General features: G+C 42.0%; 1 protein-coding gene across 2 annotated transcripts in view; it reads left to right on the top strand.

The window, feature by feature from the left end:
* Nucleotides 1-936: 936 nt before the first annotated feature.
* PSD3 (pleckstrin and Sec7 domain containing 3) overlaps nucleotides 937-12,981 on the top strand; it is a 427,571-nt gene continuing 415,526 nt past the window's right edge. Inside the window, exon 1 of one of the 2 annotated variants that reach the window (XM_074329581.1) lies at nucleotides 937-1,323. In XM_074329581.1, the coding sequence (XP_074185682.1) occupies nucleotides 1,000-1,323 (324 nt within the window). In that variant the 5' untranslated portion in view covers nucleotides 937-999. The remainder of the gene's footprint in view (nucleotides 1,324-12,981) is intronic. The other variant, XM_019742071.2, reaches the window with a different exon arrangement.

Here is a 12,981-nt window from a genome sequence, read left to right as displayed (position 1 = left end):
TTTAAAGTGGAAATTCACTAAAACATTGAAGTTGTTTAAAACTATGTGTTATCAGCACAAGCAAGATAGATTAAAAGCACACTGTGAAGTATACGGGAGGCTTCATCTGTAAATCACAGGGGGTCTCACAGGTCAGACATCCAACAGGTGCAGCTAATACGAAGCTTAGGGTTAAACAATGAAACAAACAGCTTTAGTGTTTTCATTTTAAATATGGGAAGGGGACAATTAAGAAAAAGGAATTCCATTTGACGCACGAAGGTGAGAGAGGCCAAGTCTTGACTGTTTCTGCCCATCCTTCACTCCCAGGTGGTTCTCCACCATCTGCCTGTTTTTGTGATTCTTTGAAGTGAGTGCAGAGTCTGATCCCATGGCCAAGATCATCCCCTGACCCCTGCTCCTTGAAGACCCCCCCAGGTGCTGAAGGTGTGTCATTTGCTTCCTCAGGCTGTCAGTGGAACCATGGGGCCATCAAGACATGTCTGCCCACAGCAGCTGGCATTTGCATCCCTGGGCACTGAGGTCTGAAACACAACCCTGGCAAGGACCAGCCCTACCCCCTTGGAGGAAATGGCTGAGCAGCCTGAGCAACAGCAGATGAAAACTTCCTTCCTCTTCATCCAGCTGCAGGCCCCCCCTACCGGAGCTGTCCCCGCCCTGTCTCCAGCCGCTGCAGCCCCAGGGGGCCCAGAGGAGGGACTTGCTTTCCCCAGTCCCAGAACTGGGTTCTTGGCAGGCCGGGACCTCAGGCACACACAGGGCTTGGCTGCTCCTCCCTCACGCCTATTACAGAAGGAGGGCCATGGGACAGAGCAACCAGCTGCTTTCAGTTGCTCTTCTCCAAGGGAGAAGGAGAGACAGGAAAAACCCCAGGATCTGGATGTAAGGAGGGGTGGTGTTTGCAGATCCCCACGTTACAGGCGTTCCTTGGCCCCTGACTCCAGGAAACTTGGCCAGCTCCAGCCCCTGTCATGCAGACTTCCTAACCCAGATGTCATCATGAGCGATGGAAGCAGCAATCCCTCCATTCGCTGGAAGCACGGGTCGGTCATCACTGCCCCCCGAGACCTTTGGGACACAGACTCTCAGTCCTGGAATACTTTGGGATGCTCAATCCCACAGGCCTCTCTGGCCAACTCTGCTGACAGGGGTGAAAGGGCCGTGCCGGGGAGAGGTGCTGCCACCTGCCAGGAACTTCCGAGGAGCGGTAAAGAGGGTGCAGGTACCACCGTGCGGGCATGGAGGGCACGGCTGTACAGATACTGTCCGCCCATTCAGACCAGCAAGAGCTACCTGGCCCCACCCACCACTCTGCCTCTCAAGGTAAGAAAGTGTGTGTGGCTGAATCCCCCAGACCCCAGCTGTTTCCACTGGAAGGGAGAATGGAGAGAGGTGACAGATGTGCCCACGAGGGCTCCCAGTTCCTCACACTGGGTGTCCCTCCACTCTGGATGGGCTACACCTCGGTAGCAGAGGTCCCACTGGCCACAGTCCTCCTGGGCTGGCTCTTCCTCGGTGCTCTGCCATCTTCTCAGCCATTAGCAACATTTTATCTGCGAAAAGAGAATGAACAACTGTTTCCCCAGATTTCTGCCAAAGATAGAAGAAAAGTCAGGCAAGGAAGTGCATACTGTCTGGGGAAGAGCCGAGGGAAGGACAGAGGGGGGTGCACAGGCGTATATTGATGTACCGGTCATTACGCTAGGTTCTTTCTTACACCCCATTTGTCCTCAGAACCACCCTGAAAAACAGAGGCTCACATCTGCAATTTCAGATGAGGGAACTGAGAAGTGACTCAGCAAAAATCCCCCCCACCCCCCCTTCGAAAAAAGCAAGGGCAGAAGCAAAACCTATTCTGCAGAATGGGCACTGGGGACTTTGGCGAGGCTTCAGAGAGTTTTGTGGAGGTTTCCAGAACTGGAGCACAGCCTTGGAACTCAGCTACGTCCTTGCACATTTGGCCTTCTAGCGCCCACATTCACCTCGCACTTACCCCAAGTAGATGTGTAGCCCTGGGCATCAGCCTCCTACCCTCCATTTTCCATCAGGAAGGGACAGGGAAGTACTGTGTGGGTCCCAGGGTCTCTTCCAGCTCTAATGGGCTCTACATCCCGATCACAGCCATGCCCACTCTTTGTTATTAGCATCTTATTTTCTGACTCAGCCTCCTCATCATGCTGATGCCTGAGCCCAGCCTGCCTTCTCCACCCAGCTCAGGTGTGCCACTCCTAAAATAGGTGGACAAAAGAACAAAATGATGCTTTTATTTTCCCTCCCCCAATAGCACGGACATCTTGCTATACTTTGCACTATCTAGGTGATGGGCGTGAGGGTGAGGAAAAGTTTGTATGTTGGGGTTGGTGGGATGAGACAGAGGATGGGGGACCTCTTATTGGAGTCTGTGGAAAGTTGACTTGGCGGGGACTCTTGGAGAAGTCATGCGAGAAATGGGGTAAATTCACAACTTCGGAAAAAGGGCCTTCCCTGGGCTTGAAAGTGATGGTGCTTCATCTAGATTCTGTGGCTCTCTCCTACGTGCTTCTATAGCCCACCCCTCCATGCCCTTTCTCCTTTCAATAAGGAACCTGTATAGCCACATTTGAGAATCAGGGAGAAAGAATGAGCCCAAGTTCTCTTTGGAGGGGAACTCTTGGAAGAAGAGATTTGCTAGCATGCTTTCTTAAGAAATAGTTTACATTCCATCCTAGTTCTTGTAGCACTCATTTCCTACTGGGATTTCGGAGGAATCACATACCCATGCGTCAGAGACCAGTCTCTGGTTTTGGGGTCACACAGTAGTTGTTTGTGTACTTTAATGCTGTGTGGATGACTTAAAAACTCCATCTTCCCCTGTTCTCTTTTCCCGCCTTCCAGGTATAAGCCAAAGCCTCAGAGCTGTTGCCGTTTCTCTAGGGAGAGGCACTTTGGGATATGGTCCAAGTAGGTAGATTTCTGCCTTGTCTGCAGAAATCTAATAGGGCCCCAGACATCTGCCCTATCTAAAGTGAAGACTGCAAGATTCCTCACTAAAAACTTAGAAACCCCAGGTTCAAGTCCTAACCTTGAGCAATCCGCCAGAGCTCTCAGTTTTCCCATCTGGAAAACCTGCCTCACGGTTGCTATGGAGATTTGCTATGGAGACAAAGTGTTGGGCCAGTGAAAGGAGCCCGCAGTAGCCCTGTCTTAAGGGAGAGAAGAGGAGAAGAAAAATTCATGGGACACGAGGCAGGGCCAAGGGTGCCATGGAGTTAGAGGTGTCAGTGTAGGGTGGGTCTAATAAGGAAGCAGGGCTACAAAAATGTCTCCTTCACCTTGCTGTGATTCCCTCTGCCATGGGAAGGAGGGGAGTTGGGAAGTGAGCACCTTTTGAACCACACGTCCTTTAAATGCGTTATGGCTATTACTTACCAGGTGACCCCTTGCCTGGTCTTGGGTGTTAGAAAAAGTAGCAAAATCAACAGAAATAGCTTTTCCATCTGCCCAGCCATGAGCAGATGAAGATGTCCTCTGGGTTTGATCAATTAGTATATGAGAATTACCTAGTCCTCCTATGTTTTGCAATTCAGCTTTATGAGTCACAGCAAAGTGGCAGAAGGCTGATTAAAAATGTCTTCTCATCAGCTATGAACCGTGAGGCCCTTGATTCCCCATGATGAGCTCTGTCACTTGATATCCTCAGGAAAATGTGATCAATTATATTTATTAAAGTGAAATGTGATCAATTATATTTATTATGGAAGCAAAATCTTTTACTACATGTGTGTCATAGGACTGATACTTTCCTAGCAGAAAAATCTGGATCTTAAGTGTAAACTCTTCTTTACAGCGCTCCAAATGGCTAAATGTGTTCTTCACTGCTGAAACAAATAGGCCTCTGAGTGAAAAGTGTTGACTTACACCCTTCCAAGTATCATTAGGAGTGATTGCAGAGAATCAAATCACTTAGTTCTTAATTTATGCTGTGACTGGGTGATAGTAAAAACAACTATAGGACTCTATGACCTACAGAGGGTTTCCAACGCATGATTTCCTCTTATTAGAACCTGAAAAACTCTGTGAGGATGTGTATTATTATCATTCCCACTTCATGGCAGAAGACAGATACTTGAGGACGGTCAGCAACTTGCTGAGATCCAGGACTAGGACATGGCAGCTTAGGACAGAGCTCAAGTTGTCCACCCTGAGGCCAGAGTTCTTGCCGCCTTCTCTCACCATCTTCTGAGAGGGTGAGATTGTTTTGGAAGGCAATCCACCATTTCCTGGGATCTGGTGGTGTCTACTGTGCTCCTACTTTCTCTGGTGGAGAGGCTGTGAGAAGGACCCTCTGTATCAGGTCTAATGTCCTGGCCTTTTGTAAACAAGCATTGAAGACCTAGCTTTAGAAGGCTTGGCATTCCAACCCCGGGCAATGCCAGCTGAGGGCTATAACATTCCTGCAATGAGTCCATCAGTGTGAATCAGAAGTATTCCGTGGTCTGGGGCCAGCGCCTGCCCTAATGATTTCTTGGACCTCGGTGCTGCCGCCTCTCTGTGGGAACACAAGGAACTGTCATGTGTGACAGGTTAGGGGCTGGAGATATGAAGCCCATACGAAGACACAGGAAACAGACACAAATCAAAAGAAAGGAGAAAAAGCTTTCTCTACGATCAGTTTGGGCAATTTACAATTTTTTACTGGGTCTTCGTAGGTTATATAGTGCACATTTTGAAATAACAGTGACTTTGGTGTGTCAATGACGTTAGAAAATTAGCAGTGAATATAATTTTTAAAATTTTCCCCCAGATGACATTTTTACAAACCCCACAAAATTTCCACCAGTAGCTTTAAATTTCCCAGAAAGTTTACTTGTGTTGGTCTTCCTTTTTCTCTTCCTTTGTCACCTGAAAAACAATCAACTTTTTGAGTTTCCTCAGCAGCTCCTAGCGCGTTCAGGGTTCAGAAGACAGGGTGAGAGTGAGCAAGATAGACATGGAGTTGGTGGGAGGCTTGTGTGGGAGGGAGACAGGGATGAGTACGTTATTCCTTAAGGAAGTGAGTGGAAATTCAGTGCCTGTCTGTTTTCTTATAAACAGGCCCTGTCTCGCCGACTAGAGAAAATAGTTTTAACTCTCTGTGTCTTGGATTGTTTTGCCTTAAAATAAAACCGACATCTGAAATACAAATCTATGAAGTCTGTTACATTTTTGATAGAAAGTTTTTATGTAGGGTAAAGGTCATTTAGGAGATAAAAATGAAGCTCTGCTTCTGCCAACTAACTAGCTCAGTGGCCCCCAGCAACTCATTGAGCAAAGCTAAGCTTTCACATTTGTTCTCTGAGGTCTTTCCAGTTCTGAAATTCTATGATAAGTACGAGGATGCATCCAGAGAGGGAATGAAACTGGTTAATGAAATACAAGTGTTAAAATAATTTAATTTCATCTGACTCAGCCTGTCTCTAAAGGTTAATTATTCTGTCAAATGACTTGACTTCAGGGAAGCTGCAGACAGCGGGACTCTCCTCTCTCAGGGAGATCTAGGGTTTCATGGTTGTGTACGAATAGCACAGTGCCTGGCACAGAGCAGGCACTTAACAGTCAGTGGAATAAATGAATGAATGAGCCTTTGAAAATATGATTAACGTTCAGTGATATGAAAGAGTCAGTGCCTTCTTGGAGCCACAACACACATCGCCACCACAGAATTTTTGGGCCAGAATTGCAAGGTCTCTGTCCTCTAATGAATGATAGTTCCTTCCCTGACCAGATTCTATTTGAATGCAATTCCCTTTTGGAGTTAAAGATTGACCTCCGGGTATACTTAACCCCCAGGAAGAGGTCATTTATCTCATTGGGGTAAACACATTTACTTACCCAATCCGGTTTGACTTTTCTGGCCTGTCATAGGTTTAGAAACTGTTATGTTCATAGAATGGTATTCTAGATAATTCTGTCTTTATATTAATCCTCTCGGGGAATAATTTAAAATTTAGAAAAAGAAGCTAGAACAAAGAGAGAGCTTCCACAAATGCCCATATAGTAATTTTAACAGCAATGTAGATAAATGTGCAGTGGTGTCCCTTTGACAAGATTTTGGTATTTAGAAGACAGTATTGATTAAATTGAAAAGCTTATCTTCAGTCTATTTTACACTGCATTGGTTTTGACACAGATATCTTGATTTATTACTTGAGTAAATAAAGCACGAGATAGCAGAATGGGTGTCAATTGTTTTTCATCTTGTGATTTGCCTTGGTGTTCCCATGACAACGTTCTCTCACTTCTTTTCTCTCCTTACCTTTCCCATTCACGCACAGAAGTCCTGTGGATCATTGTACAGGCACTACCCTCATGGAACTATGCATCCACCTGAGCATCTTGATTGGAAGAAGAGGGCCGAGAGTGCATGGACCAATTGAGAGTTGTGTGTCCCTGTGCCATTGTAGAAGAGCAACAGGAGTCAAAGCTGGGACTTCAGGGCTCTATCCCTTTCTTTGGTTCAGGTTGGCTAAGTAAGGACAAGTCTCTTCATTCTGGGTCTTAATCCCTTATCTGTAATGTGAAAAAGATTAGACTGTGGTTTCCTCCCTTCTAGCTATGATGCTAGATTCTTGTCAATTTATTTGGGCCTGTACTTGTGAAAACTCAGCTGAAACTATAGCTTTTGATAACAAATCTCTAAAAGTCCATCATATTTAAAAGTCATTGCTGTTGGGAAACTCCTTTATTCATAAAATTAGATGACTGTCCAGTATCCAGAGGATAAATAAGAACTAAAATGCGTTTTTAAACATTTTATTTCAATATATATGCCCAATGTTCTAATCTCGAGAGTTAATTTTTTTTTTTTTTTTTTTTACAAAATGTTGGTAGCATTAGTCAAGTATTAGGTTTTGCATGGAGATTGGACACAAAGACAAAATTGTTTTTTATAGTGGATTTTTATAACTATGCAAAAAGTAATTGTGTTTTGTTATTCTCCCATATTAAAAAGAAATAAATTTGCTAAAAATGTTTCTTCTCATGAATCAATTACTCAGCAAAGGGAATATTGAAAACCAATTCCACTCAGGAATTAAGGCCTAGAATGATGAAGGGACTTGTCCTTACCCAGCTAGTTTGAATCGGTTTCAATAGGTTGCCTCAGTTTAAGTTTGAAGTTTTGTGCCCTTGAACACAACTCTTCTATCACTTGTAGATTTAGTTAGGATTCTTGGTTATGTAAAATAGAAACCCTCAAGGCTACTTAATCCCAAATTAGGGGGATTCATTAGAAGGAGAACACCTGTGTGAAGTGTAGGGTCCTGTAGAACCCAAGGGCAGAGATGCAGATGGGCCTCAGGACCAACAGGAATGGGGGCTCCAGAGCATTCAGCTCTCTCTTTTCATCTCTTCTCTCTACTGCCTTCTGCCCTTCTCTGCGCTTTTCTCTGAATCATTCTTCCTCTTTCTACACATATGCTCCCTCCACTCCCTCCTCCACAGGGAGAACTACAGCCATCCACAGTTCCCAAATTTACATCTCCTTTCTTTAGAGACAATCCAGACGAAGACTGGAATTCCTTAGGCCTGCTTCCCAATCCCCCTGGGAAGAGGATCATTGGTCCAGTGTATGTTGGGTGTCTACCCAATCTACTATGGTGGGGTAGGGCTGGGTACAGCTCACATGGTATTATTAGGTCTGCCGAGAGCCCAAAGATGGTTGGTTATAATCATGTAAACCATGGAAAGGGACAATTTCTAAAAATTGATGGGAGAGGAGGGGAGCCAGTATGAACAACCAGCTCAATAAATCACAAAAGTACTTCCAGAGAGTTATCAACTAAAATTTATAAGACAATTGATTGCCTTGTATAGATGTCCTATCTGAGCCCTCTCAGATTTTACAGAAGCCAGCTTTTATAGCCTTTGGGGAGATTTTAAAAAAGAACATTCCCTGAGCTAAGCAATATATTGGAATCAAATTATTGCCTACATGGTTTATAAATAGATTTGCTTCCAGAATCCATTACTAATTATGATATGGTAAATTTTCTCTTTCAAGGTTTTTTTTCTCTGTAGATTTTTAGAGACTGTAGTGCTGCAAGATTTACCTAAACATGAGTCCTTAAGTGAAAGTGGGGTTCTGTAGTAAGCAGATGGTTATCTTGGATTCTGCATGTACTCTTTTCAACTTTACAGCAACTCACTGGGACTCCTGACTTGGTATTCAAGATTTCAGAACAACAACAATTAAAAAAAAAAAAAATAAGTGAAAATAAGCCATGTTCTTTGAACTGGGTTATACTGATTCCTTGAACTGAACCATATCGATGAAAAGGAAAATGTGGCAAATGCGGAATGATGGCTCCGTGTAGTTAACACTGCTGAGCTATTGCTGGGCTGCATTTTTAGGAAGTTCACTTTCCTTCATTCTAAAATAATCAGCAGCTGTGACTCTTTTTTGGCTGCCCTTTGTGTTGTCCATATTTCCTGTGATTATATTTAGTCAATTTTAACTTTTTGGAATTTTACTTTCAATTTTTGGGATGTGTGATTTTGTATTAACCTTTCAATAACCAGGTCCAGATTATGAGCTAATATGTTCCAGGGTTTTATCATTTGGCGATGTTTTATCATTTGAAAATCCCATTTTAGCTGCAAGGAGCTTGATTACTCTTCATTGAGTGCTCAATCTGATTGTATGATGAAGTAATAATTAAAATGTCACCCCATTTATTCCATGCCATAAGCAGAGAGATCTCAGGAGAGTTTTGTTTTGTTTTTATATACACTCAATCTTTTTCCCTAAAGAATTTCAAGGGCCCTACAACTACAGCACAAATAATAAATGAAGGTAATGGTGAAGTTTACTACAGTAGTAATAAAGAATCAGTTCTAGGAAAATATAAATTAGGGTAAAGATGAAGAAAAGATCAGGTCAAAATCAGGAAAAGAACCCAAAAGAACATGCCATAAAAGCCTACAGAGCTGGTATGTTTGAAAGTCAGATTTAGCCATGGGCTTCCTAGCTGCCCAAGCTGAAAGTGACATGGTTAGCTACACAGTTCTGATTGTGAGAAGGGAAGGAAGGAGGAAGGGAGGAAGGAAGGAACGAAAGAAGGAATTCCTTTAACATGTTCCACAGAAAATAATTATTTAAAAAGAACAAATTTTGCTTGCACTTTAAAATAAAAAATAACATATTGGATAAAAAAACTTTTCTAAGGAACACTTAATATTTACTATTTTCCTGTATGTTTGTGTGTGTGTGTGTGTGTGTATAATTTTCTTGATAATTTATCACTATAGTAGCAGCATTGCTTGCTGATAACTCTAGATCTGTAAGACTATTTGCTTTTAAACTTAATGCCCCCAAATACTCTGCTGTCTGAGTTCTTTTGGCTTTTTAGTAATTTTTTAGTTTCCTCTATGCTGGCCTCTCCTTTCTGGCTGCTATTAGTGTGCCTACCTCTAATTTACTTCTTTTGATCCACCCTAGGTCAGGAAACTAGACAACAAATTTGTCTAAATTGTAAGGCAAGTTTGCTAATTATGAAAAGTAAAAGTAAAAAGGCTCTGTGTGAGGGGTTGAGTGGCTCATCTAAGGAGAAATGCTCATGGATTTTACTATCTCATGAAATTTTCTTCCGATTTTATGTGTTGGGATGATGCTTTTGCTTTCTATGATTATGGTGACACTGTGGATGAAAAAAGTTGCTGAAGAAATAACTTTTGGATCCATTCATTTAGTAACTATTTCCTGACCACCAGCTGTGTGGCAGGCACTGTTCTAGGTGCTGGGGATACAGCAGGGAGTAGGCAAAGTCCTTGCTCACACATTCTAGTAGGAGCAGGAAATGATAAACAAGTAAACAAGACATGGATATTGAACAGAAGATTGTGGCAAGTGCTCGAAGAAAATAAAACAGAAGGGAGTGATAAGGTGAGGGGTGCAAGAATGAATAGTTTGTGTGATGAGAGAAGGCATCACAGAGAAGGTGACTCTGAGCTAAGAGTTGAAGTTATTTGTAGGAGCCAGACATGGGAAAATCAGGGCATGGAAGGTTCTAGATAGGGGTTAACAGAAGAGTCCCATGTACCTGCAGGATCATAAGTGAAAAGAAATTACTGGAAAATCAGGGCCATAGGTAGGGGCAGATCACATAGGGCCTCAGTGTCTCAGATAAGGAGTGTGAATTTTATTCTAAGTACAGAGAGGATCCTTTGAAGAGTTTTCACTTCAGCATGAAAGAAACACAGACATTAAGAGGAAGGTGGCTGGATTTATGAAGTGACTTCCCTACAGTTATTCTGCAGATTACAATATTCAATATCCCTGCCTTTCCCTGCCTAATCTTGTCGAAGGACCCTTGAGGTACACAATGTAAACCTCTCTGATTGACAGGGAGCTCTAATTTTCCCCCCAAAGTCCTTTAGTTCTGAACTGTAGAGGTATGATAAATTCATGACGGATTAAGACAGGCGAAGTGGGGAGAAAGCTCCATTTCTCAAGGATTTGAGATGTCCCCAGATGAACCTGCATTCTAATGATAGACAATAGAGTAAATGCTTTTAATATTTCTAACTTTGAAAAATTTAATTTGCTGCAGTGTATAACATTTAGGATTTAAATAGAGAAACTTTTTTAATCATTACAAAATGCATTATATAGATTAGGTGCTCCATAAATATTTCTTACCTTCAAGATCACCTATGGCAAAGCCACTCTAAATGGCATTTTCTTTTACTAATTCTTTCCTTATGTCCTTTAGTCCCACCATTCCACATTCATGAGTCACCGAACTGTGAGTCCATCCAGGCCGGTCACTTGTCAAGCAAGAGGTGGTTGGCACTGTTGGAGTTGATCCAAAGTTGAATAAAACTTCAAGCTATCTTTGGATTCATAAATAGTGATAATTTATGAAAGTGTATTTCTCTTGTGGCTTAGACTAATGTTAAAGGAGCTCTTGGGTGGGCCTGTGGCCAAGGAATAACAGTAATATTTCTCTTCGGTGGAGCTGGTTTGACCTAGTTTTCTAGATGTACTTTGTGAATAATCTTTGTGAGTAATGTCCCCCACCATAGCAATAACTATTCTCTTAAAGAACCAGCTTTTCTCTGTGCTTTCAACAACTTATAAAAGAAATCTTTCCAACTTAAACAAATCATTCCTACCTTACATGCTATTTTAGAAAGCTAGTGGTAAAATTCTTTCCTTTCTCATCCTCGATCTGTTTTAGTAAGTGAACATTTTCTTATAGTTCTCAGCAAACTGCCCTTCCACCACCGTTTTATGCTGTTTTTCAATCACTTATGGCTGGCTGCTTTTTGTTCATTTATTAGTTGTCTTGTTGTTTGTAGCCTCTGAAGCCCTTTGGGAAGAAAAATGGATTACATAAATCCAATTAGAAGTAATTGCAGGAATTATGCTATTGACTACCTGTAAATTCATCTAAGCATTATTAAAAAATTTATTAAATGTTTCTGTACGTCTTTTATAGAGCACAAAATAGATGAAAGTTTCTTTTCCTGCTTTCTACGCAGGAAGCTTGAAGTCTGCAGCACACAAACATATATATAAAGGAGCATTTTTAGATATATGCAAGAAACATCAGCAGAATAAGGACAAAGGTTTACTACTTGTCTTTGTGTAATTATTACTTGTGTAGGACAAAGGCTTACCAATTGTACTTGTGTAATTATTACTTGCGTAATAATCATTGTTAGGACTACAGTGGGGTGTTGGCTGAAAAGGAAACTTGTGCAAGTTACCATCTATAAATCATAATTTAAGAAAAGGCACCACCTCTGTTCCATTTAGTTAGGGGAAGAGTCTTAATGGAAATGAGATTTAGGGGCCATGTGTGTGAAGGAAGGAAAACTCGATGGACTGGTAGAATGTAAAGAGGGTTTGAGTTTGAGGTTTCTCCTGAGTTTGTGTGAGAATTTCATTATTCATTATGCAGGAACATAACAACTATCTGATCATATATACATAGAGTGAATGTTTTCCAAACTGAAAATTAAGATTTCTGGCATATAAGTCTATACCTTTTATTGAAAAGTATAAAAAATATATTTTAAAAAGTAAACTGCATGTATTAGAAAGAATAAAATATCAGGAAAAGAAATACATATTTCAGCAAAAAAAAAAAAAAAGATATGCATTCTCTAATGCAACCCTGGAGAATTTGAAATCAGGATCAGAAAATCTGGCCGTAGAATGCCATGTCTGAGTGTTATAAAGTGGTAACATCCCACTGGACCTAGAAGATTTCTCCTTTCCCAGGTGGCAGGCGGTGATGGCACCAAATAAGGCCACTCTGCAAGGCAATGCTAAGAGACGGCAGGAACACACGAATGGAACCTATAAATTTGATCACAGTCAGCGAATCTGAAGCTATTTCCTGATCAGAATGCGCAGGGAGGAGGGAGGGGAGACTTGGCTTGGGGTGTTTCTTTCAATGAGGCTCTTTGTGCAAGGACTGCAATCTTGTAGCACAGGAAGGATTCTACTGTTGGACAGCAAATCCAAGCAGCTGACCCAGGTTGGGTGCAAGCAGATTGTGACCTCTGAACAAAAATGAAGTTTAGAAATTTGTGACACTCCAACAATATGTCAGTTTACAACAGTAATGTATAGATTGGCTTTTCTGCCTCTTTCCTGCCCAGACAAAATGATTATTAAGACCTCTGAGGCCTCTTAGCCATGAAGACTGGCGAAAGAATTTATCATGTTAATTTCCCTCCGGTTGCAGGCTTGCTTGGCTTGTACTGCAGGTGGCATAGTCATTACCTTATGAAAAAACAGGTTCCTATTCTGTTAAGAGCCGGGAAAATAACAAAATAAGTTATTCATGACCTACAACTGTGGCAGGTTTCAAAAGCCATTAACGTGCTCAGAGAGAGAACCATTTCATTATTTGTAATAAAACCACATTAAAATCTAGCTCCAAATTCCCATCCTACTGGGCTAGCTAGAAATTCAGTCTCAGATATCCTCAGGTCTCCCTGTCCACTAAA

This window comes from Rhinolophus sinicus, linkage group LG04 (genome assembly GCF_036562045.2).
Source record: "Rhinolophus sinicus isolate RSC01 linkage group LG04, ASM3656204v1, whole genome shotgun sequence".
Taxonomy (NCBI): Eukaryota; Metazoa; Chordata; class Mammalia; order Chiroptera; family Rhinolophidae; genus Rhinolophus; species Rhinolophus sinicus.
The sequence above is the reverse complement of the archived record's forward strand: the minus strand, read 5'-3'. Positions and strand labels throughout refer to the sequence as shown.